General features: G+C 45.7%; 1 protein-coding gene across 1 annotated transcript in view; it reads left to right on the top strand.

Annotated features, from left to right (window-relative positions):
• RUNDC3B (RUN domain containing 3B) overlaps window positions 1–26,097 on the top strand; it is a 1,007,829-nt gene that overhangs the window by 897,111 nt on the left and 84,621 nt on the right. The window contains exon 10 of the mRNA XM_078663594.1: window positions 8,704–8,825. Within this exon, the coding sequence (XP_078519720.1) occupies window positions 8,704–8,825 (122 nt within the window). The remainder of the gene's footprint in view (window positions 1–8,703; window positions 8,826–26,097) is intronic.

Here is a 26,097-nt window from a genome sequence, read left to right as displayed (position 1 = left end):
TTCGCTCTCCTTCCGTTCTACCAGTGCCTTTGCTATCTTGTCAATTCCCTCTCGCTCATCTTTGCTCAATCTATTCAGTCTACCCAGTGGCTGCTTGCTAGTCTCGGGTTCATCTGATGTCGTTACTAATGCGGCCGGAGCGGAGGCCGTGAGGGCTGGGGCACTAGCTTCAAGGTTATTCTCATTTGCACTCAGAACTGGCAAGTGCTGTACTAGGGGTTGGGAGGGGGCATATGGGGGGGGCATATAGATGATCGGAGGACCTAGCAGCAGCTCATCGTTCGCCCGTTGTTTGGAGGTCAGCTCAGGGTAGAGCGTAGAGGGGGTCCTAACAGGACACTGGCCTGTCGATTCAGATTCCTGTTTTTGTCTGGCTTCCTCCCTTTCTTTTATCTCTTCTTCTAGTTTCTTAGCGGCCAGGTGGGCTGCCTTTCGTAACTCTTTTCCTATTCTCGCTTCTTCTCTTTTCTTTCGTTGCTCTGCTTCTTTGCGCCACATGCCGAAACTATCAAGCATAGTGGGCGTGGTTTTATTGTTACAAAGGGCTGTTTCCAGCACGCTTATTTTTGTGTCATCGAAGGATCCTATCAGTGGCCACTGACTTTCCTGATCCTTTTTAGTATATTTATTCCATAACTTACTATAAGCTACGGCGACTAGTCCATATTTTAAAAACATATCCTTATTAGGGGTGCCCTCCAGAGGAGCCGGATGATCCACCTCTAATAAGCGGTCCGGGCTGAACCAACTACTGAACAATGGGGAGAAGATGGGCATGACGGGTTACAACGGGGACAAAAGTCTGCACTACCTATCCTTCACTACTTTGTGAAGACTGGACAGAATATTTCTATTCTGCAGTATTCGCAAATAGGGAATACCCAAAGAGAACCAATATCGAACAATTAATGTCCGTTCAATCAAACAATCAGTGGCGAGAAAGAAATAGGCACGACGGGTTACAATGGGGGCAAAAGCCTGCGTTACCTATTCTTCACTATCTGCAAAGCAGGACAGAATACTTTTATCCTTCCCCGTTTGTAGACAGAGAATTCTCGAGAAAACAATCCTCGAACAAACAATGTTCGGGCAAACAATCAATCAGTGGGGGATAAAGATAGGCACGACGGATTACAACGGGGGCAAAGGCCTGCGTTACCTACCCTTCACTACCTGCAAAGGAAGAGAGAATACTTTTATCCCTCTGTTTGCAGACAGAGAATCTCCAAGAGAACCAACAATTCGGAGAGTAATACTAGTATTTTCCAATCAAACAATCAAATATTTCCCAGTTTGTCGTGTTACACGACCTTACCCGGACCGTATGGACAGTTTCTCGTCTCCCGCTTCCAGCGCCCGATCGTCCTCTATTCTCCGTAATTGCTGTGGCACTCCTGATGGTTCCCAGTCAGGACCGTAGATCACTCGAGAGAGGTCTGCTCGGAACCAGTGAAGTTCGGATGATCGGCTGCCAGACGAGGGTCTATCGGGCAGATGCACTTCCCGATCGTTGCAGTCGTTCACTCCGTCGTCGGGACCTCTCCCACCGGATCCACGTGTCGCTGATGGGCCCCACGTTTGGGACACCAATTGATGAATAAGGGTTCAGGCAGATCAGGTCGTTTTACCCCTTTTCTAGGTTTGCCCGGCGTTAGCAGCTTCTCACCCAACTCACGATTACCAAATAAAGAGGCAGGCGCTGGAGACCGGAAGGCAGGAAACAGGAGTTTATTTCCGACTGAACAGAACACGTCCAATCAGACAACAGGGTATCTTCTCGAGGTGCTCTCTCAACATCTCTGAGGCCTGGCCTCTTATACACTGGTTTATTACTTTATTACATGCAAACATTCTTAGTAATGCTTTGAAGTACGGAGAAAGGCGTCTTTGGAATCCCCGGTTCAGGCCCGTTCCCACACATATCTCCAGTAGGAGTCCCCACCCCTAATCTCAGCATGATGGCTATCGCGCAGCTGGACATTCCGCTGGGAACAGAAATGCGGGTAATCGATCGAATCTAGGGGTGTGAGGGCATTGATTAATCCCCGCTCCTTTGAAGTGAGGCGAGGTCCTACTGTAGGGGCAATAAACCGCATCTGTTGGGCTAAGCGATGGCCTGGGGTCGGGCCGAACAATCGGGCAAGGAGGAAGAGGTTATCAAAGGGCCTGTTTTATGAATGAGATGAAAGGGTGTGGGGGGTTCAGCACGGGATGTGGCTCGGAGGCAGGGTCGCGCTGGAGGTGCGTTTAGGGCCCAAGCAGGAGAGACCGGGGGCTGTCAAAAAGGGGGGGGTGAGACGCGCTCGCTATCGGCAGTAGGCAGAGAGATCATGGCATTCAAAATGGCTGCTGCTTACGCGCACGCATGGATCTGAAAAGAGACAAGATGGCGCCGATAATGTTTACGCCACGATCTAGATTTTAACAGGTTCTGCAAATGACGATCCCTCAATTCTACAGTTTTCGGAGGAAACTACTTGCACACTATGCATAAAACCCCCTACACTAGAACCCTGCTTCAAAAATTATATCTGGACACACACACTGGAATTGCACTGCATTTTTCTAGTGAGACATTTTCCAATCAATCAATCACACATTTGTTAAGCGCTACTACTCAACCCTGAGGGTCTCAAGGAGCTGGGTGAGGGGGGTTTGCAGGTTCCAGTCCATCAAGGAGGGGGTCTGTCGAAGAGCCAGGTTTTTAGGTTTCTTGTGAAGATGGGGTGAGATGTATGTCTGAGGTGGAGAGGGAGGGCGTTCCAGGCTCTGGTCGCGAGGAAGGAAAAGGAGCGGCCGCCTCTCAGATTCTAATAAACGCTCGCCGACTGATCAGGTGCTGCTCCTGTTTGAGAAGGAACAAACAAACTTGCCTTCAGCTTAGGAAAACCGCCTGGAACTGAAGTGGCCCCGCCTCTCTACCTGACTAGCCATGGACCTCAAGTTCCAATACGTATCTTGGTAAAAAGTTGTAAAGTAGTTTGATTTTAGGAATGTCATACAATATTCACATTGATATGAATGAAGTGCTGGGGCTATAAAGGGAATATTAACTTTGCTAATTGCAAGGTGTCTGCAGTACATTACTTTATCTGTTGCCATTCTTCATGTGGTGTCAAGACACTGTAAGACATCCTGGATTAACCACTGATGGGAGGGATAAAAGGGAGAGGGAATTTGAAGTTGCACATATGCAGAAGAACCCTCAAACCTTAAAAGGAATACAAGGGTACTATCTGAAGCACTGCACAGTGTCCTGGTTTCTTGTACAGCGTAGCGCTGATCTGAAGAATTTGACTGTCCCCCAACAACACTGACCACTGACCTGCATTTGCCGCCACCGCCACGAGAGTCATTTGGGCAGTTAGTAGCAGGCGCGAAGGAGCGCTGACATCTCCGCCGCCACCGCCAAGAGTCCCTGGACACCGGACTCCGCGCCGCCGCTCCGGGAGACCGCAAATCCCGGCAGGCCTCGCGGCGGCGCGTTTGCAGTGACGCGGGTCGTCGCGCTGCAGAGGGCGCCAGAGCCCTAGAAAGGGAGGAGAGCCCCGGCAGAGCGGGGGGAAGCAACACTGACCACTGACCTGCATTTGCCGCCACCGCCACGAGAGTCATTTGGGCAGTTAGTAGCAGGCGCGAAGGAGCGCTGACATCTCCGCCGCCACCGCCAAGAGTCCCTGGACACCGGACTCCACGCCGCCGCTCCGGGAGACCGCAAATCCCGGCAGGCCTCGCGGCGGCGCGTTTGCAGTGACGCGGGTCGTCGCGCTGCAGAGGGCGCCAGAGCCCTAGAAAGGGAGGAGAGCCCCCGCGTCGCGGGACGCGAGCGGGACGCCCGGGGCTAAGCCCGGGCAAAGGGCGGGCCCTCTACGGCCCTCATCGGCAGGAGGAGGCAGGGGCAGGGCTCGACCCCCTGGTTCATCAGAGACGCGTCTACAAGTAAGACTCTGTTGCTGTGTTTGTCAACCGTGTGATATATAGATGACGACTAAAAAGAAACCTGCTGCTCTGGCCGCAAATACCATGGATAATTATGTTGTGCAAACAGTAAAGAAAATAAATGAACAAAGGAGGGAATCACTTGGGCTAAGCCAGTCACCAGATCTGCGCAGGTTAAGCCCTACTTTACCTCTGTCAGCTGAGGATAGCCCCTTCGTGTTGGTGGAAACCAGGGTCTCACCAAATGCATCACCTATGATTGAGACTGGCAGCCAGCCATTGATCACGCTAGCATCCCCTGTTATTCTGGATGTAGACTCTGATAATGTTATTGATTCAGATCCAGAAACTGTAACTGGTCCTGTGGAGGATGATCTGCCATTGATTGAGCACACACCCCGGCCTGTGCGCGCCTGTGTGAAGAATCAGCGGAAACAGGGCGGTCAAAGGCCAAGAGTGAAAAGGAAAAGAACATTATCCCCAGGTTCCTCGAGAGCTCCCCAAAAGGCTGTAGGGGAAGGGACTATAAGAAACAGAGGAGATGACGAAATGTTTACTAAACTGCTTGAGGTTGTAGAGGGTAAACTCATTGAAATTGTAAAACCTCTGATCTCTAAAATAGATAAATTGCAGGCGGAAGTAAAAAGACTTGGAGGCGTGCAAACAAAGTTGACGGAGGAAATAGGTAGTCTTAACACTTTATTAATAACAAGAAATATTACCGAAGGGGTTAATCAAGCCGGAGAAGGGACATCTGGTGTGCTGACCAATCCAGTCCATATACCTGCCCCGAAAGTTAATCACAATATAACAACAGCAGAAGGGCGTCCGTTGATAGTAAATTTACCACAAGCACAAGTTCACGGTACAGACCCACTGCAGTTTATTGAGGAAGCCTCACCTGTTGTACTGGTGTTAGCTAATGTACCCCTGTTGGATGACGGTATTACCGAGTCATCCAGCTCTCTGAGTAGTAAGGCCCTTCACTGGCTCTCAGGTAATATGAGGTTAGCGCCTGGCGGGTTACAGCAACTGGCGCACGATATCAAAGCAGTTAAACGTGTTCCCTGGATAGGGAATCGCCCCAAAAGATTTAAAGGGGACTGTGTGGCGGTAACATTTGCACACCCCGATGTACTTCCTAATGTCCTAACACATATTCTTCCACCTCAGCGTAGAAGAGGTACGGTGGTTCCCCTAACATTAAAATTCTTCCATGGGGAACAGCAAAATGTAACCCTACCAAAAACGCCAGCACTAGGATGGGATAACAACTTGAATATGCATAACCGCTGGCCATCCCCCCTAGTACCAAGCATGCTATTGCACAATAGATATGATGCCCTGTCTGGTCTTAATAACTGCGATTGACAAGAGGTCAGACACGAGTTTGCCGAAGTGGTTGCAGGAGTAGATTTACATCAGTCCCCAAATAGTACCGGTAGTATATTGCCTAAGTCTGTGGGTACATCTTGCAATACCTTAGAGGGGGCATCAACAACTTGCCTTATTGCTAGTTGGAATATAGCAGGACTAGTTTCTAAATTAGAAGTATTAGGGTGGTTAGAACTAATTAGAACATTTGATATCTTATGTTTACAAGAGACCTGGTGTCTAAATTTTAAGGGCCTTGATGGTTTTGTAGCATATGAGTTACCAGCAGTGGCAACTACCTCAGGGAGGGCCAAAGGTGGTTTGCTAATTCTGATCTCTGTGAAAATGCGAATTAGGGTGAAGGAGCATATCACTGTGGGCAATAATTCCCAACTGCTGTGGTTAGCTGATGAGGCAGACAAAAACATTTTGTTGATTAATATGTATAATAATGTTTTTGATGCCAGCAGACACACGGTTATTTTAGAATTAGACGTCGCAATCAAACAATTGATGAAAGCTTCTAATACAGTTTTTGAGTTCATATATGTTGGAGATTTTAACATTTCTGCTTGCCCTCTCTCTAACCAAAAGTTGTGTGGCACTTTGAACCGTGTTGGAGAGCCAGCTACACATTTCCAACACAATACATATGGAGAAACTCTGAACTCCTTCCTACTCGCCTACGATTTGGAGATCCTAGAGATTGAGCAGGACGGGAAGGGTGATAGTTTGCCAACCTTTGTGGGGAGAGGGGCGAACACTGTAATTGATTTTATTTGCATGTCTTCCGAATTAGCTCATTTTAGCTCTGATGTCAAGATTGTAGACCACATGGTTAGTGATCATAACTGTCTTGTTATTGAAACTAGGTTTTGGGAAGTTTGTATAATTCCAGATAGTAGCCCTATCACAAACATTGAGGTACATAGGCCGAACGGATTCAGAATAAGATGGGCAGGGTATAAAGCTGAAGTAATTTCTAATTGCATTATCTCATGCTGCTTAAATGACATTACATCAATTATTGATGAGAAACCAAATATGGAGGCCTGTATTCTTCACTTTACAAAAATCAATGTTTTTATTAGTGGAACACTGTTCTGCTTCGGATCTCTCTAAAGAGAGTCTGAAATCAATTTTCTTAAATCATTGTGCAGAAAGACGAGCCACGGATGATCTTAAACTTTCCACCTGTATACGTTACAACCATTTGAACGAATTTGTGGGCCTACACCCTTACCTCCTCCAGGTAACCAAAGGGCAACACCGGTTTGTTCTCACCAGGATGAGGATGGGTACGGTCCACTTATTGGTTGCATTCCCTGAGATTAAGATGCGCCCTACAGGTCCATGTCGGTGCGACAACATTTCAGAACAAAGCACAGAGCACTTTCTACTTATATGTAACCTGTATAGTGAATGTCGTAAATTCTTTTTAAAACCTTTATTTATTAAATTTGGAGCAAGAACCGTTAAAGCGGCAATGAAATTACTTTTTAATTTGCATCATCCTGACATCTGTTTTTATACGGCTAGTTATTTACTCAGGGCCATCAGCTATAGGAAAAGCATGATTTTTTAAAAACAAATATAAAAATTTCTTAAAACATTTTATCTATTGGGAACCTTTTTAAGTGTGTTACTTGATTCGTTATATGTATCAAACTGTATTTTTAGCGGATTGCGATTGTCAAGTGTATTTTTCTTTTAACATGTATTGTATGTATGTACTTTTATGGACATGATTTACATGTTTCCGAATAAAGTTTTTGAATTTGAATTTGACTGTCCCCCAGATATGATATAACTTGGCTCACTGCTGCAATTTGCTGGATTGTCTCTGTTTCTGATGTTTGTTTGAGCCAGCAAGGTCACATTTCTAGCTCACAACTGTAGAAATAGCTTTACCACAGTTAAAGCATGTAGTCCTATACCGCTGAATTAAAATGAGACGTTTGTTGTGATGCTCAAATGTAATTATTTGTGACATAATGTTAATCCCAAGATTTATTCGGCAAAATACAGAAAGTTGCTGAAAGTACTTGCTTTTTTAGTTAGCAATACTGTGCTTCACCATATCATTGTGCATGAATCGCTCTAACAAAGGAGGATTGGAAATCTATCTCCAAAATGCATGCAACAAGCAAACCATTACAGTAAAGGAAGATAATGACTCAAATGGGTGCAATAAAGCATGTGGAGCAGGCTTTGGTCAGCTGAGAGCTCATGAATCCTGTTAAAAATGGAGAGGAAGTTGGACACTAATGGGATTTAGAAAGAAGTTTTGAATGCTAGAATCTCCCCTGAACAACATGGTACTCACCACTAGATGTGTTGCACATGGTTGTGGCGAGTTTACATATTTCTCCCTACAAAGGGTGCAACTGTATTTGTAATACATGAAGTATGTCTGTAGTTAGAAGACATCCCATTGGTGGGTGGCAACAAGGGCAATCAAAGTTGTTTATTGATTCACTACTGGATTGTCATTATCAAATATCCAACATGATTTATAGAGCACAGCTTATCACCCGTGAGGGTACCCAGGCCCTGGGAACCTTGCTGAAAGGCAGGGATCCGTTAAACAGCCACATCTTGAGTCCAGGGATTGCCCCATTGCTCTGCTACATAACATGAAAAAGGGTGTCCCCACAATAAAAATAGGACAAAAGTCCCAAAATGTAAAGCCAAACGCCCACAGAACAGCTAATTGGTTTTCATTATTTATTTTTCATTTTTGTCATTTTCTTTTTTATTAAATAAGCAAAAGAAAAAATATATGAAACAGATCATTTTGATAAATTCATAACATATAAAAATCCATAAGACATTTAAAGAAACAAAAATAACAACATTGCTCTCAGTGGAAAGGGGGGAAAAAAAGGTGAAAATAAAATAATCATTTTCTTTTTTGTTGCTGCGGGGCTGTGTTAGGGCATGCGGGACTAGTGGCTCAGGGAGGAGGAGTGGACTGTGCACACTAAGTGCGCATGACTGCTTGGCCGGCCATCTCAGTCTGGCCAGTCCTGTCCACTTTGAATGTTCCCCACCCAAGCTGCATTACTGCCTCGGTGGGGAACATGCACAGGCTTCCTATCCCCATCTGAGGGGCAAACCACGGTGCTCAGGCCAATCACAATGCTGCAATGCAACTTTGTGTTTGGCTCCGGGGACCCTGTGTGCTTCTGGACTCTTCAGCAATGAGGGAGGGAGGAAAGGAGGAAGGGAGGAAGGGAGGGAGGGAGGGAGAGAGAGAGAGAGAGACACGCTGCAAAGAGGTAAGTTTTTTTTAAACTGATGGAGAGGCCCTAACAATAGTACTCTACAGTTGATGCTTGCAAACTGAGAATAACCAAATACTGCTAACATGTACATTTATGTTTTCAGGAAAAGATTGCCAAGTCTCGATCAGTTATCCGGAGACCTCAGTCTTTCTCCATCTTCGCTTGGCCCCAGCAATTCCCAGGACAGTGAAGCTAAGCATGATGGGCCCAACAATCTGTGTGATGGTAATTAGGCTTTCCAAATACCAAACTATATTATTTTTATTATGTTAGGTTTTCTAAAAAATATTATAATTGTCTATTAAAATTGTATTTAGCTATATATGTAACATCACTGAAATACAGTTATCGGTTTTTAGGTGCCTGTGAGAGCATGCGCTAGCGAGACACTGTTGTCTACAAAAAGGACTTGGAGTCCGCCCATTGCTCACCCTTTGTTGGCTGCAGTTTCCCTCTTCTTTGCAGCCTCCTTTATTGGCCAGTGCGGCCAAGCATCACTTTCGATCCATTCTCTGGATCAGGGACCAAGCACAGATTGAATCAAGTTAATCTCTTCCCATCCGTGGCTCCCGACGTGATTGAGTTACTATTTCTTCCCTCTTTACACTTCCCCACCTGCTGCTCCCTCCATAGCACTTTTTTATTCTTGTGTATGGAAACACCTTTTGTCCGTGACTATAAGGAAGTGAACCAATCTTGCTGCCTTGCTCCGAATTTCTGAGGTAGTCACCCCTTCGCACAGTACTGTTAGTTTTGGTATAAGCGTGAAATCAAGGGATAAGCAAGCACTCTGAGCCTCCCTCCCTTTGACGTGTTCGTGCAGTGCTTGTGTCCTGGCTCTCTGTATAGACTCCATCATCGCGTTTGGCCCTTCATGGATTGGTGACTTCCTGCTGTCTTTTCCCATAGTTTCTCGGCTCAGAGGGCAAACAAGCAGCTTCTCTGATTCGGTTTCTGTTGTATTTTGCCATTCATTATGCAGAACTAGACCCATACTCCCACTCCCCCGTGGTGGTACAAATGGCGCCCATTAGTCAGACTCCATTCCTGCAGACTTGACACTTATGATAAGTAAACATCCCTCTGCTGAGATCATTGCAGGCATCTCCAGACGTCAAGTGAAGGCGTGGTTGTGTGGAGTTGTTTACTATCAAAACATACAAAACTTAAAATGATATGTCCAACCGTTTAATTATGCAGCACCCTGCCCTATGGGCTGCCAAGTGCCCATTTTAGAGGCGACTTAAATGTAACAAAAAGGGAATTTAAGGCTTCACAAAATGATTTAAGTACCATGTTGAAATGGCAGTGTGACACTGCATTCAGGCTGCAATGGCAGGCCTGGGACTTGTTTTAACCACATCGCTGCGGAGGCTATTCCGCCGCAGCGCTAAGGGGGAGGGGGGGCCGCGCGGCGGGCGCATGCTGGTGATGGAACCACTCCGTCACCAGCCACGGTTGAGCTGTGCTCATGACGGAGCGGTTCCGTCAAGCCCCGCCCGCACAATGGAACGCCCAGCGAAGGCGCGGAATCCGCGCCGCGCAGGCACGGCGGCCGGGCCATGACGGAACCGCTCCGTCATCAGCACTGCGCCACCGCGGCTGATGACGGAGCGGTTCCGTCATCAGCATGGATAGGGCTAAAGTGCTTCATAAGGGGGTGGCACAATTTGTGCTGCAGGCCCACTGGTAGCATTTAGCGTGTAGGCCCTTGGTATTTGGTACACCACTCTACATGCGACTTGTAAGTAAATTAAATGTGCCAATCAGGTATATTTCAACCAAACCATGTTTAGGGAAGAAAGCACATACACGTTAGCACTGGTTAGCAGTGGTAAAGTCCGCAGGCCAACACAAGCAAAATGCCAGCAAAAAGTGGAGGTAAGTAGGCAAAACATTTGGGGGAAGACCGCCCTAAGGCTGACCAATCTAACAGTTTCCACAAGAGCTAGGCTGCACAGAAGCAGTGTCCATCCACTTGCATTCTCAAGCCAAGCCTTTCTCAGTGCTTCAGTCTTGACTGCTGGAGTGAGGCATACCCTTCCTTTAGTGTACACATTTTGCTCCTACCCCTCTCCCAATGCCTGCGGACTATTGTCCTTGTAAAGTGTCCTTGACCAGGTTTACCAATTTGGTTTCATTATGGTCGAGATCAGGCAGACACCAGGCGCAGTGCACCTATTTCAAACTTTTTCTGTCCGGATTCTAGTCCTGTGGGTGCTGCAATGCACTACTGGCTATGCCTCGTGTGTGCTCTCTAACTCTCACTGTAGATTACAAGTTATTCTCAGAATAAGACGGATCATGGATTCAGGCTGCAGCATCAACAAAGGAGTACATGGGTGAAGCTGGTAGCATGTCCCTTCCGTTATGGTTTACCCTTAATCATAACCTGGTGGTCTTACATGGCCTCCAACACGCAAAGGTCCTCTTCTTTGTCATCTGCTGGTCTCGCCAAATCTCCACTCCTTGGTTCAAATGTCCTAGACCTCCAGGCTGCAGACCACATCACAGACAGACATCTGCTGCATGGCTCTGGGCCTCTTCTATCAGGACCACTCCGTTGCTTCTGCTGGGTTTGGGTACAACATTTTTTCAATCCATACATTTCAAATTCACGTGGAGGTATTAAGGGTACTTGTAGAACTAAATCAGCCAAATATAGGAGCCCCTGAAGATGCCATCCAACTGAGTGCCTCTAGACTATGCCTTCTATGCCAGACAACATTGATAACATTTAAATAATGAGCATCTTTCTGTAACACATTTAAGTGTTCCCTGTAGGATTCACAAGATACCAGTTTCCTGATCTCTTTATCTTCAAGTAATAACATTGCCTACAGGCCCCTTGAAAATGAAAGGGTAAGCTAAAACATCCGCCGGATAATGAAAATATCATTTTGATGTCCTCTAACTTCACTTCTAGACAGTCTCCCGTAGCCATTGATGGTTTTGTAATACTACTAGATTGAGTTTGATGACTAAGGGCAGCTTTCATCCATATGAAAGCACAATGCCAACTTGGTGAAAGGAGAGAATAATCTATTTCTCAATGTACTACAAAATGAGAGCATATTAAAATGCTTAAGAGGCTAGGAGGAATTGTAAAATAAGGGACCCAAAATAGGGTAACGTTTCAACAGCTGGCAGTTTTTTAGAGAGACGAAATGATGAAGTAAATGTTATTGTTTCTGCTGAGGAAATGGGAATGCTTAAGGATGAAAATAGAGGTACGGAGATGGGTGAAGGGAATCAGCATGGAGATGAGATTGACGCGCAGGAAGTAATCTGAACTGGAGTCAAAAGACAGACACATACGTTTTTTTATGTTACTGACTAATTGTATGGTGTGCACTGTGAGCCTTTTAATTGGCCCTGTGGTCCTTGTTGCAGACATCTGTTTGCAGCTGTGATACATAGAGCAAAGGTTCTCCACTGGGGCTTTTTAGTCCCGAATAATTATCCTTACATACCATTTCATTAACGAGAGTGGTGATTTTTGCGACTCTGTGATCTTACCCATGTGAATGTCTATTCTGTAGCGGATTGACTCTACATTGTGATTTGCAACGAAATCTGATGTCTTGAGGTTGTCCACCTAAGATGTCAGCTGTGACAATCTTTCACATGGGGCAATTGGTCTTGTTGCATTTCAAATAATTTATCTGCTTAGTGTCAGCTTTTTAGAGCAATGTTTGTCTTTATCCAGCTGCTGATGGCAACATGCTATCCTGGAAAGGAGGGAGGGATAGATTTTATTAAGAGTAAGCTGTCGCAGGGCTTCCTCTATCTTGCTTAACTGCTGTTCTCAGATACAGTCTTGTTGTATATTGTTTTCCAGCCCAAAGTCACTATGTTGGGAAAGTCCCTGTGACCCAGATTCCCTGTGCCCATGTCTGCCTACATCCTTGTTTTCCATGACCCACCAGAGTTAGCTTTGAGTTTCTCTTTCTACAGAGGGCTCAGCTCCGAGGTTCTCATTCACCAAAGTCTCCTACTTCTTGGTTCTTTGTTCCCTGCTTTCCCCAGACCGATAGGTAGGCAGAGGATTGGTTAACAAGACAGATGTACACTTTTCCAGCAAGAACGCATTGGAGCAAGGCAAAGTTCTGTAATCAGTAACCAGTGCAGGATATATCTGATATTTGTGAGATACATTTCTCCTGCCTGTGACTAGTGAGGAATAGATTTGCAGTCTTCCCTGAGAGAGAGATCAGCCAACAGAGCACGTGATTAATCTGTCAAAGGAAAGGGGTAGTGCAGCTCTTTGGCCTGTGAGCAGGGCCGGACTAGGAACCCAAATCAGTCCTGGCCATTTGTCAGGCCAGCCTGCTCGTGGGGTGGGAAGAGACAGGTGAGGGGGAGCTCTGATGCAAGAGTGAAGCACTGCTGCTTTTGTTACTGAGGGCCTGTATTGCAGCACTGCAAAACCAGCCCCCACTGCTGCTAAACCCACCCCCACCCTTCAGCCTCCTGGGGAAATGCCCAATGCACACCACGACCATTCCGGCCCTGGCAGTGAGGCATAGCTGTGCTGATACTTTAGCAGGCGAGGAGTAGTTCTGCTATCTGTGACTTGTGAAGGATACTTGTACTAAGTGAAGAATGGGGCTCCTGAGCAAGGGATAGCTCTGGTGTTGGTGGCAGGTGAACATGTGGGTTACTGCACCGGTCTCTGGACAACTGACAGTCTATTCCCTGCCCTGATTTTTGGGTTTTCTCAGAACCTGGTGCAGGACACCAGAAGAGACTGACCAGCCGAATTGCTCCCTCTCACTAGTGCGTACATTTACTACTGACACGGTGCGAACTTCCTACTCTCTCACTAATCAATACATGTAGTTACAGGGCCCAGAGTTGCAGAGAGTTGACAGATGTGTGAACTAGGTGGTTCGCCGGACACTTATTTCCCTGAAGTATCTCAGCTCCTGGGATGACAGTGCCACTATGGTTCAACAGCAATAATAGCAATAAAGGTTTCATTTTTGAGGGCTTAGAGGAGAGAAGGACCATGAGGGACCAGGGCAGCACATTTGGGAAGTAAAAAGAGAGCCATGTGCTCAATCAAGCGGAATGGGTTGTAATAATATATCTTCATTTCATCTTATGAATACATGAAAATTAGTGCATGCAGAGAAAGAATTGTTTTCTTGGATGTACTGAGATGTGACCACCTCACTCCAAGTCATTACAGACACTGTCCTAAACCTTTAACCTACGAAACATTAATTTCAGGACTTTTGGTAAAAAAAGTTTAAATGACGGAAAACAAGACTATATCACCCAAAATGTATTAGACTATTACACAAAAGTCCAAGACTAAACAGTGTCTGTAATGATCTGTGGGAAGTGGTCACCCTATCTGTAAATCATAGAAACTGTAATGAAATGGAATGCAATCACTTAGTGATTCATTTAAATTAGCAATTGGTGGCAATAGGGCTGTAAGTTAAAGTTGGGGCAATTTATAGAGCGCACGTCTACCAAAAAGGTTTCATGGCACTAGTACCGTGCAGTTCCCATATAAGACAACTTAGACTTCAAACGCTCTGATGAATAACCAAGTCTTCAAACCTTTGCGGAATTCCAAATATGATGGAGAAAAACGAAGGTTGTCAGGAAGGGCATTCCAAAACCTGGGCGCCAAGAAGGAGAAACACGACCCCCCATGTTTCTTCCTGACAAAACGAGGAACAACCAAAAGGTTTTTTGACGAAGACCATAAATTCCTGGAAGGAGTATAGATTAGGAGCCTGGATGCCATATAATGGGGAGCTAAGCCCGCCAGAGATTTAAAAATGAGGCATCCTAATTTAAATTGGCATCTATGAGTAACCGGCAACCAATGCAATTGCCTAAGAAGCGGAAGGGCATGGTGGAATCTAGACCGACTATAAATCAGCCTAGCAGCCTGATTTTGAATGAGCTGAAGTTGGCGCAATTCATAGGCAGGGATGCCAATATACAAAGAATTGGCGTAGTCTACCTTAGAGATGCCAAGGGCCAGGAGGATAGACTTCAGAGCGTCAATGGTAAAAAAAACGGGAAACTTTCCGAATAACACGGAGAGATAGCAAGCAAGACGAAACAGTCATGATGATCGGAGTATGCCTCGACAAATCATCACTAATTTTAATGCCTAAGCTTTTCACAGATTTAGATGCAGAGGGAGCAGGTCCAAGAGAGGGAGGCCAAAAGTTGCAACACCAAGGATTGGGCGAGCCTCCAATCAAGACGAGCTCCGTCTTGTCGGGATTTAACTTTAGATGGTTCGTACACATCCAATCATGGATAAAAATCATAGTGTTCTGAAAATGGGAAACCGAATCAGGGGAAGCAGAAAGGGTAAAAATAAGTTGGAGGTCATCCAGCGTAATTAAACACTGTGACCTCCTGACGACGCAAAGCATAGATTAAAGGAAAAATATAAAGATCAAAAAGAAGGGGAGAAAGAGCGGAGCCCTGGGGAACACCGCAGGTAACCGCTCGGGGTGGAAGAACAAAAAGGGGACAACAGGACCGCCTGTTGGCGGTTCTCCAAAAACGAGGAGACCCAACTTAGGGCAACATCCGAGATGCCAGCGCATCGGACACAGTCGACCAAAAGAGTGGTCGACCGTGTCAAATGCCGCTGATAAATCCAGGAGTATCAAAGCCTGGGAAGAACCATGATCAGCACTCACTCTTAAATCATCCAAGACTGAGAGGATAACTGATTCGGTCGAGTGGGTAGGCCGAAAACCAGCCTGGTAAGGGTCTAGATGGTTGGAGGCTTTGATAAAGGAGCTCAAACAATGAGTTACATGTCTCTCCAACACCTTGTCCAAGAACGCAAGCAAGGAGATGGGACGGAAGTTAGAAGAGACAGTAGGGTCGGCGCCTGCCTTTTTCAAAACCGGTACGATCTTGGCGGACTTAAAAAGATTAGGGACAACACCTGATGACAAAGATTTATTAAGCAGGGCAAGAGGTGGGTCAGGACAAATTGAAAAGATCTTCCGGAGGATATGTGAGGGGCAGCTATCAGTAGGAGAGCCCGATTTTGTAGACCTAACTAAACTGAGAAAGATCCCAGTAGATATAGGAGGAAAGTGCGTAAACAAATGAGTGCTAAGAGGCAGAAGAGGGGGATCAAAGGAAGAGGAAGGGAGGGCAATGTGTTGTTTTATTATAGAGATTTTAGTGAAGAAGAAATCATGGAGGGAATCACATAAATCTTGGGATGGTAGAGGTTTAGCCGTCACTCTATCCAATTTGCACAGGCTGTTGAGGATGGAAAAAAGTTCCTTAGGCTTGTTAGGAGAGGATGCAATCAGTCCAGAGAAGTATTGAATTTTAGCAGCGAGAATATCTTTTTTATATTCCCTGAGAACAGTAGAGTAGGACAACTTATCAGATGGGTCATAGCCCCGACGCCACTTTCGCTCAGCCTGTCTAAGCTGGAGTTTTTTTGCTTGGAGCGAGGAAGAGAACCACTTTTGTGAATCGTGTGAGCGCGAGAGACGAATTGATCTCAAAGGGACCAACTCCTCACACGATCAGGTAAGCCAGGTGTTAATAGCCAAGGCCTGATCATGGAGAGAGAGATCTAAATAGTCACCATCTAGTAAGCTCGAAGAGACGAGAGAGGCACACAGAGCGCTAATATTGGCTCGTCCCCAGTTCCTGACTTTAATATTAATGGGAGGAGGGGTACTAACCACAGGGTTTAATGGAAAGGAAAAATAAATCAAATGGTGGTCAGACCACAAACAGGGGAGGACCGAAAGTAAAGAAACATCCAGATTAGCTGACCAAATTTGGTCAAGGATGTGACCAGATGTGTGGGTGGGAAGCTCAACCAGTTGAGTCAAGTTCAAATGAGTGAGTAAATCCGAGAACTCTTTGGACTGGGAGTTCTCCATAGGATCGCCGGGCCAATAATTAAAATCGTCTAGGATCACTATGCGCGCATTGTTTACTATCAGGTTAGCAAGGATATCCCCTACCAAGGTAGAAAAAGCAGGCATAGACTGAGGAGGGCGATGGAATAAGACGCAGACAAGCGGAGGAGAGACAGACAATGTTTTCATGACTAAATAGTCCACGGCAGGAATCGCCGTAGAAGGAATTAAAGAAAATGACCATCTTGAGTGAATAATAGCAGCCACCCCCCCACCATGTTTACCAGGTGCACGATCAGAGTGTAAAACATAATAATTGTCAGGAATAGCAGCTAAAATGTCCGGGGAAGAGGAGGGGGCGAGCCAGGTTTCAGACAGAAATAAACAGTCAGGCTGAACCTGATTAAGAAAACTAAACGTCTCTAAATGGTGTTTAACTAAAGATCGAGTGTTCAGCAAACATGACGAAAAGGACACAGGAAGGCAAAACGAGGGGGGAACAGTAGGCAGCGTCCCGCTATCTATGAAGGCCGAAACTTCCGCCGTTCGAGGTGCCAAACCGGGAGGGTTGAAACAGGTGTAGAGGCCAAGTGAACTAAGCTTGGCCTGTGTTATTTTAGAGATAGACTACTCACCTTGGCACGCCACGAGCTCGGCAGAGGAGTATTTTAAAATCTGAGCAGCATCACATGCCCCTTGCCCCGGTCTGCCGCGGACGGGCGCAGACGGGCTTGCCTTAGGCGCGCCAGCGGCGCGCCCACTGCACGGCCAGCATGACATGTAGGCTTTGTATTTCCCAACCGTGACGCCTCTGGTAAGGCTCTGCCCCCGTAGGTCAGGTGAGGAAAGATCATCTGGTTTGTTCCAACACAAACCCGCCGCTCGAACGGGAAGCCCGGCGTTGGATCGGGCTGTGTCGAAGAGGCACCAGCGAAGGGGGAAGCTAAACACAGAGGAGATTAAATAAGTCAGGTGGGTTAGCAGAGCATGCTGAGCAAAAAGGAAACACGAGCTAGAGCCTAAATATTAAAAGCCCTGAGGGCGGGGACAGCTGAGAGGGTGGAAAATCCCAGACTTAGGCTCCACGCAAGTAAAAGAACTAGCTCCAATTAAAAACACCACACGGTTAACAGGGTTACAGTTGACCCTGCCGTAGTATTTCATGACTACTTTCTAGAGATCACTCAGGAAAGGATATGCTACCACTAAACAATGTGCTGTAATTCTCTTCTGTGTGATCGAAATTGCAGATTAATCTGTTGCCTTGGTAACTGAATTCATTCACATTGGTTGATGGTCGGCTCTGAAAGTAATAGCAGTTGATTTTTGTAATCTAATTTCAGTAGTTATCAGTCTAAAGCTGGGTACAAAAATAATCTGTCATAGATTTTGGAAGGTTTGACACTACTAGTTTCTGCCTAGTATACTTGTGTTTATTATCTGACTTGCAAACAGTCGTTAGTAAAATGGCCCTCATTATGAATTGCGGTATCCCACCGGGAGCATTAACTCCTGGTAGAATACCGCGTCAAGCCATTAAATGTAGCCTTGTGTGACCAGAACTGATCATTCCTGGTGAAAACACTGCATGGACAGGGGACGGGGGCTGCGGATAGAAGAATAGCATGCACCTGCACGACCCCTGCAGCACCACAAGGAGAGCAGACCGGGACCACCCCCAGCCATGGAATTGAAGATTCCTTCTTCCAGTACCGCTGCCCCCAATCTAGCAAACATGATGAGGGTCAATGTGTGTGTTTATAGTATTATTTATAGGGTAACTGTTATATTTAATGAAATCAGGAAGCAGGACATAGGGAACAGCGCAAGATTTGTAATACCTTTAAATTGATGTGCTCTGTCCGATTCCCTCAAAACGGGCACTTGTACGGCTTTCCAAATTGCAGAGTAGCAGATAATGGCATATAAACCTAAAATTAAGCATTAGAACCCGATGTATCAAAGGGTTTTACCCATTCTGTGTCTAAGGGAAAATGCTTTAGCACTTATGACCAGAGGGGATGTATGTAATTTTTGCTGTACTTCAAGTGATTTACCAAGAACACGTCCTCATCATTTGTAGGCTCCCATTGAACTGAAGATTCATTGAAACCTGAGCCTCATTTGGATTTTGGTTCAGAAGGCGCCACAAGGCTTCTCCCGAAGATTATTTCTGTGTGATTAAGAGGAAGTCTTCACGCAGCAACAGCAAAGTATCAAATTAAAACCTTTACTGATCATGTGCTGCTAGTGAAGGAAGCCCCGGTATTGAGAAATGGTTGTCTGATTTGGAGGAGGAGTCTGAGGCAAAGGCTGATGTGCATGAGTGTACGACGAGATTGAATTACAAGCCTCAAGGGGACATAACTGAATGGATGCTATATGTGGATGACCTGTTCCAGTGGATAGAGACTGTCCTGAATGAATTGAATTTTGTTATGCACTGGAGTCATGGGCACAACTAGGAAGTGGGCTTTACTTGATGGGCCAATGAGTCATGCGCGGCGAACGTGTTCTATGAATGTTATTCATTGATTTCCTTTAGAACCTCTTGTATGTTCTTTCATCACCAGTGTGAGCAAATGCTTTGCATATGTGTGTTAAAATATTTCTTAATAAAGCAAAATAATAGAATAGAGGTGCAGGAGTCATTATTTCTATTTGGAAAACTGAACCCTCTCTATTCCAACTCTTTAAAATGGATAAGATGGGCAGATCGCAAGGCCAAACGTCAAGAAGTGACGATCACTGTTTAAATCAATGTGGCGTCTGGTTAATGCCGAGCATCCCAATTATATCCAGTACAAACATGCAGAGTGGTGGAATGCTGGGTGCTGTTCAATTAATCAGAATACTTCCTATGTATGCACTACCTATTGTTATAGGCTTGCTCAGAAAGCATTGCTTAGCGACCAGCTCACTTTTCCTCTGTAGTGTTTTTGGCTTGTCTGGGTGTGCCCGGTTGGAGCCCCACCCTTTAGTAATTGTTATCCTCTTAAGTGGTAGCTTTCTTCAGGCCCTCATTGAAGGAAATTTTAGATCCAGACCACCACACAAATAATAAAGCAGATTCTCTGTTCAGCTGTGCAATTCCAAAAAGCCTTTATTTTTCAGTGTCCCAGCTCCAGGCTTTGCTCTGCTGAGGAGCTGGGCAGGCGACATCGACCACAGAAGCAGAGAAAAATAAATACATATTTTGTCTACTTATTTGACACTGGGAGAGAGCCTTGACACCAAAAGTGTTTGTGTTTGCGTGGTGGTCTGATCTACCCATTATGTTGTGGCTTCCATTGAGTTGCTGCTCTTGGTCTCAAGGGGTGCTTGCAGCCTGTAGCTTGGGCCCACAATTGTGCAGATTGATGATTGACTGCCATTGTTCCCGGAGCTGAGGACAAAAATGCTTAATAAATGTTCTATACACAAAGGACCCTATTATTAGAAGTTTGGGCTTAATACAATTTTAAAACATGAATAGTGTTACAAGTCCTGTGATATTACCACATATGTTGTTGTTGCATTCCATTCATGACCTGGGCTAAATCCCCTATCAAACGTGGAGGACTCTGTCGCCAGAAACAAAGGCTTGAAATTATGGATTCCGATGTAGAAATCAGTGTAGTAGTGCCAATTTCCCTATATTTTGCCCATTCCAAACGCCTTTAGAGAACAAATTTATAACCCCCTGTAAATCACGCATTTGGTATTACTTATACCCCAATAGCATTAATACCAGGTGCAGTTTTACCATAAGTAGTATTTTCCCAGGAATTTGGCCATTCATAATGATGGCAATAATATATTGTTTTGGCCCATAAGGTCAAAATCTTTTACCCCTTTCAGGTTTTATAGAATTGAGGTCCACGTTTTGTAGTTAGCATTTATGCTTTCTGTTGCTTGAGCAGGACTGGACTCGCCATGCTGGGCAGCAGGCCTTTCCCCCGGCAGGTTGGAGGTGTTGGGGCTGTTTTTTTTACATGTGCCCAGTTTTGCAGTGGCATTGCAATATCGGCTCCCAGTAAAACAAAGCAGCAGTGCTTCACACTTTCTCCCCTCCCCCTTCTTCCCGGGGCTGATCCGAACAAATTAGGAGGGCTGCTTTGGGTTCCCAGTCCAGCATTGAACTTAAGATATCACAAGGTTTAATCATGTACAGCCTATAGGACATTCTCTACTTTAGTGTTTGCCAACTTCTCAACTTAAAAAAAAAAAGCACTAAACATAACACCTAGTTTAAGGTTACTTGAAATTGGCACCGGCAGCCCTTTCTGGGTAATGGCCAGATATAAATTCCTAGAAGTTATGATACGAAAACTAGATTGATATCTAGATAGTTAGATAAAACAATTTTCTAAAGACTTAATGTGCTGACATTGACACACTAAACCTCTCAAAGGTGTGTACCACAGGGCCAGTCAAAGAACAAAGGGGTCAGCATTTACCTTGTCTGGTATGCACTGTATGAGTTTAGGTTGAAGTGGATGCAAAGGACAATGTGAATTTCATGATGGCATCAAAATGTTTCTCTTCCAAAGATTATAGTAACTATGATTTTCTCTTTCAATACACATTCAAGAAAACTATCATTTGATTTTCTAATTAGTACTACAGTACATTGGCTCGAAGATAGCTCAAGACTTTTAAAAGTTGCTTCACTATTCGTTTGAATAATGTTTTACTAATAAGAGCCATGCATAGAGGTATGGTTCTGTCATTAAGAACACAACTCTAGTTCCTACCTTATGGTACCTGCTATCAATAGCATAAGTTTTAGGACAATTCTCCGTAGTGTCTCAAGGGAAGTCATGATTGAGGGGGGTACATGAATCTGGCTCACTACCTCCACCCTCGGGCCACACGTACAGACCTGATCCAAAGTGTGGGACTTACATATGTTTTAAAAAAATTGTCCATCTTCCATCTAGGCAGTAGCGTGATGAAACCTTAGGGCTGTGGCTGCAAAGTGTGATGAGGTAACCCCCCCCCCCATACCCAACCATACCCATACCCAACCAGTTGTGTCCCCTTCTCAAAGCTTCAAAGAGTCTGGTTTTATAGAGGGGAAAAGAGCCAGTAATAAACAGGGCAAGGCATATGGTTTTGGTGTATGTTATTCACTGGGAAAAACTCTGAATGGGTGTTATTTATTGCACTTCATAAATTCCAAACCCATTAAGTTGGACTTTATCTGGTGCAATAAATACCAAATATACCTCTAGGGTACGCAATTGGGTGCAGAAAATATCCAATATACATCTTGGGGCCTAAGTGCTAGGGCGGTCGACCTCGAATCTAGGGAACCAGGTTCGAGTCTTGGCAGGGAGCTGATCATCCTGTGATTCTAGGCAAACCATTTAATTATCACATGCCTAACAAAATTGATGTGTTCGTCTGTAACGCAATTGGTGCTCATGTAAATTGCTCTGATAGCTTTGGGTCGAGTTTGTGCTATATAAAACACCCCCATCCGCCCCGCCCCACCCTCCGAAAATAAAACCGTCTCTCTCCGCTCTTTTCCCCGCAGGTCTTTGTATATTTTTCTCTCACTTTTACTTTTTTCCTGTTTCTGTCTCTGTTTGTCTGTTATTAAACTGTTTTTTTTACATCCTGCATGCTTCTATATCTGGCTCTCTCTCTATCTGTTGTCTCTTTTCTCTCCAGTGCTCACATTTAGATACTTTCCTCACCTCTCTTTATAACCTTTCTCTTTCGCCCTTTTTTTCCCTGTTTCTGTCTCTCTCTGTTTGTCAGTTATTCAGCTGTGTTTTTAATATCCTACATGTTTCTCGGTCTGTCTTTCTCTCTTTCTGGTTTGTCTCTCTTCTCTCTCCGTGTCTCTATCTTCTGTCTTTGATGTCTCTCTTTCTCTCTCTGGTGTCTTTTCTCTACATTCTCTCTCATGTGCTCACATTCATCTACTTTGCTGTCGTCATTTCTCTTTCCCTGATGGTTCATTCCCTCATTTTTGCTCTCCCTTCTGTGAAGTGACAGTCTTGTTGGTACCTTTTCTCGGGTATTTTCTATATTGCAACAATAAATCAATAAATGCTGCAACAGTGTTACTTACAGCAAACTGCCAAACGCATCTGAGGGAGCAGGCTTTTCACAGGCGGCTGTAGTTGCTGTTGTTTATTTTGCCAGACCATACTGCCATTGTATGCTTGAGGGCCCCCCTCCAGTCCATGGGACCCTCAGCAAGCCGGGGACTGCTGTGGGGCCCTGCATTATGCCCCTGCAAGAAGACCTAAATTGTCAGGTTTCTCTCTGAAGCAGGATGTAATTTCAGATTCGATTACTTTTTAACTAAGGCTGGCTCCTTGCTTTAATTTATTAGAGTTTAAATTGTATCTTGTTAATTTACTTTCCCTAAAAGGAAACTCTTCACTATTAGGAGTACGTGTGTCCCAATTACCGACAGGTTCCATCTGGCTTACCACAGACAGGCTTAGACATTTCTGGGCAACCAACACTATTGTTGGTAAGTAAGACGCCAAGCTTACACTGTAAAATCAAGTGACCACTGTGGTAGTGACTTGTGTGGGCCTCTTGAGGCAACTCAGGAAACTGGTACCCCTCCCATCACTTTCAACTCTGTGCACAGTGATGACGGCACGGATTGTGTCGCAAAGGGACCACGGCAACACACCATACATTGGGGTACCAGACAAGCTGTTAGGTTAGCTGCAAGTAGTGATGAATGACGCAGAAAGATTCATTTATCCAGTATTTGGGTGTCTTTCATAGATTCACATGCCTGAATCATTCCCCGTCGTCGAGACGGGAGCCTCCGGTATATAAAAAAGTAATGTCCTAGAGACATACATAGAAAAGAATAGGCCTAAGGGTCTCACCTTAGTAGCCTATCCACGTCCTTTTGCAGGAAGGACCAAACAGAGCAGGCCCCAAGGGTCCCACCTTGGTGGCCTATCTGGGTCCTTTTGTAAAAAGGACCAAATAAAGAAAAACAGCCAATCAGCTACTACCTCCTTCTAGAACCTTCCTGCCAGGAGCCCAAGTCTCTCAGATTTTCTACTGCACGTTGTGCTAGGGAGCCTCCACCTGTGACCTGAGTTCTCCTCAGGAATTTCTATTTTCTTCTCAAACCGCATTTAATTGTCTTATAAAGTTATGTCTGATAGCCAGAAGAAGGGTCTTTTCCGGGCCTGTTCCAACTGCAGCAAGAAAAGACTTCATGTAGAGGATAAACATGAAACATGTTTATACTGCCTCTACCCTCACCATCAGGCAAAGGACTGCAAAATATGTCGGACCTTCTCCAACAAGACCCTCAAGGACCGAGAAGGTCGACTTCTACTATGGCTCAACAGACTCAAGACCAAGACTGATGACTTGGTGTCGGAAGGTGAGAGTGTGTATGGAGCGTCGCATTTTTCCTTGAAGAGGCCAAGGGTTTCTTCCCCTAGCCCCACAGACACCCCTCCTATGAAGACTTCTAAAAAGTCCTCAGAGGGCAAGCCATCCGTGTCTGGCAAGGACCTTCCTGTCCCCAGGAAGCAGCCGCTGGTCCCGACGACGACGACAGTGTCGATGGTTCATTCAGCGAAGAAAACTGTCTCGACGTCGACGACGGCATCGTCGGCTTCCTCCTCGACGACGAGGACGACGCCTTCATCGTCGGCGAGTAGACCTACGCCGTCGACCATCCCGGTCACTCCATCGACGACGAAGATATCGTCGCCGATGACGAGACCATCGTCGAAGACACCGACGACGACACCGTCGACGAAAACAACGTAGTCGACGAAGTCTACCTCGTCGACGAGAAACATCCCATCGACGGTGGCAAAGCCGTCGACGACGGGTACGCCGTCGACGGCGGGGACATTGCCGTTGACGAAAATGACACCGATGAAGTCACCGTCGTCGCAACCACCGTCGACGACGAGTAACTTACCGTCGGCGAAAATACCTGGTTCACAAGGACGTCTACGGGCCCATCTCTGTGGGCGGACAGACTCATCAAACAATTCCTAAAAGGCCTATTCAGATCCTTACCACGACCAATTCCTCCTACGTGGCACCTCAATGTGGTTCTTCATCAACTAATGAAGCATCCCTTCGAACCCATCCATAAGGCGGAGATCAAGTTCCTCTTTTGGAAAACGGCCCTCCTCCTGGCGTTAACCTCTGCCAGAAGGGTCAGTGAGTTGCAGGCTCTCTCCATCCAAGATCCCTTTCTGCAATTCAGGGAAGACAGAGTCATTCTGCGGACTAACCCTTGTTTCATTCCAAAAGTCCCCTCGGACTTCCACCTTAACGAACCAGTGGTGCTTAGATCATTCTTCCCAAATTCTACCACTGCAGCCGAGAGAACACTGCATTCACTAGATCTGAAGAGATGTCTTAAATTCTACATTGACAAGACACAACACTTCCGGAAGTCATCCCAACTCTTTATTGCCTTTAGTAGACCACGGCTAGGCATGCCCCTGACAAAGCAGAGTATCTCAAGATGGATCTCTTCTGCGATCACCTTTTGTCACGACAAGGCCGGACGGCCTTTAGACTCACGAGCCAAAGCTCATTCGACGAGAGCCATGTCCACGTCTGCGGCGCTGTTTGCCGGAGTGCCGATACTGGACATCTGCAGAGCGGCGACCTGGAAGTCCCCGCAATCCTTCACCAGGCACTACTGCCTGGATACTGAGCTGATGAAGGATGCAGCAGTGGGCCGAGCAGTGCTTCGCCATCTATTCCAGTGAGGTGAGCCTTCCTACATCCCTCCATCCTTTACTGGTATGCACATTCTCTGACTGTATTTATATGCCATTGCATTTTGTGCTTTATATTCACGTGATATGTATTATCTACATACTCATACCTGATGTTCCATACAGAATTTGCATAATGTATTGCTCGCTACTCTGATTCAGGCATGTGAATCTATGAAAGACACCCAAATACTGGATAAGAAATGCGTTACTTACCTGTAACTGCAGTTATCCAGTATTAGTGTCTTTCATAGATTCACATGCACCCTCCCGCCTCCCCTGGCAGGGCTCACCTTTCTCTCTAATGAGCTTACGCCTAACTAGCTTGGTGCGTACGAAAATCTGAGAGACTTGGGCTCCTGGCAGGAAGGTTCTAGAAGGAGGTAGTAGCTGATTGGCTGTTTTTCTTTATTTGGTCCTTTTTACAAAAGGACCCAGATAGGCCACCAAGGTGGGACCCTTGGGGCCTGCTCTGTTTGGTCCTTCCTGCAAAAGGACGTGGATAGGCTACTAAGGTGAGACCCTTAGGCCTATTCTTTTCTATGTATGTCTCTAGGACATTACTTTTTTATATACCGGAGGCTCCCGTCTCGACGACGGGGAATGATTCAGGCATGTGAATCTATGAAGACACTAATACTGGATAACTGCAGTTACAGGTAAGTAACGCATTTCTTTTAAGCTCCCAAGATGTGCACATGCCACTCCACTACTGCAGCAGCTTCACTGGCTCCCAATTAAGCAGAGGGCCAGGTTTAATGGCCTATGTATTGCACACAAAGAGCTTTTTGGTCTGGCACTGGAATACATTAAGGACCGTCTAAGGAGATATGTGCCTGGTCGTGTCCTCCGCTCTTCCTAGGCAGACCTGCTGTCCTGTCCATA

This window comes from Lissotriton helveticus, chromosome 10 (assembly GCF_964261635.1).
Source record: "Lissotriton helveticus chromosome 10, aLisHel1.1, whole genome shotgun sequence".
Lineage (NCBI taxonomy): Eukaryota > Metazoa > Chordata > Amphibia > Caudata > Salamandridae > Lissotriton > Lissotriton helveticus.
Note: the sequence above shows the minus strand (reverse complement) of the source record. Positions and strands in the feature narration are given on the sequence as shown.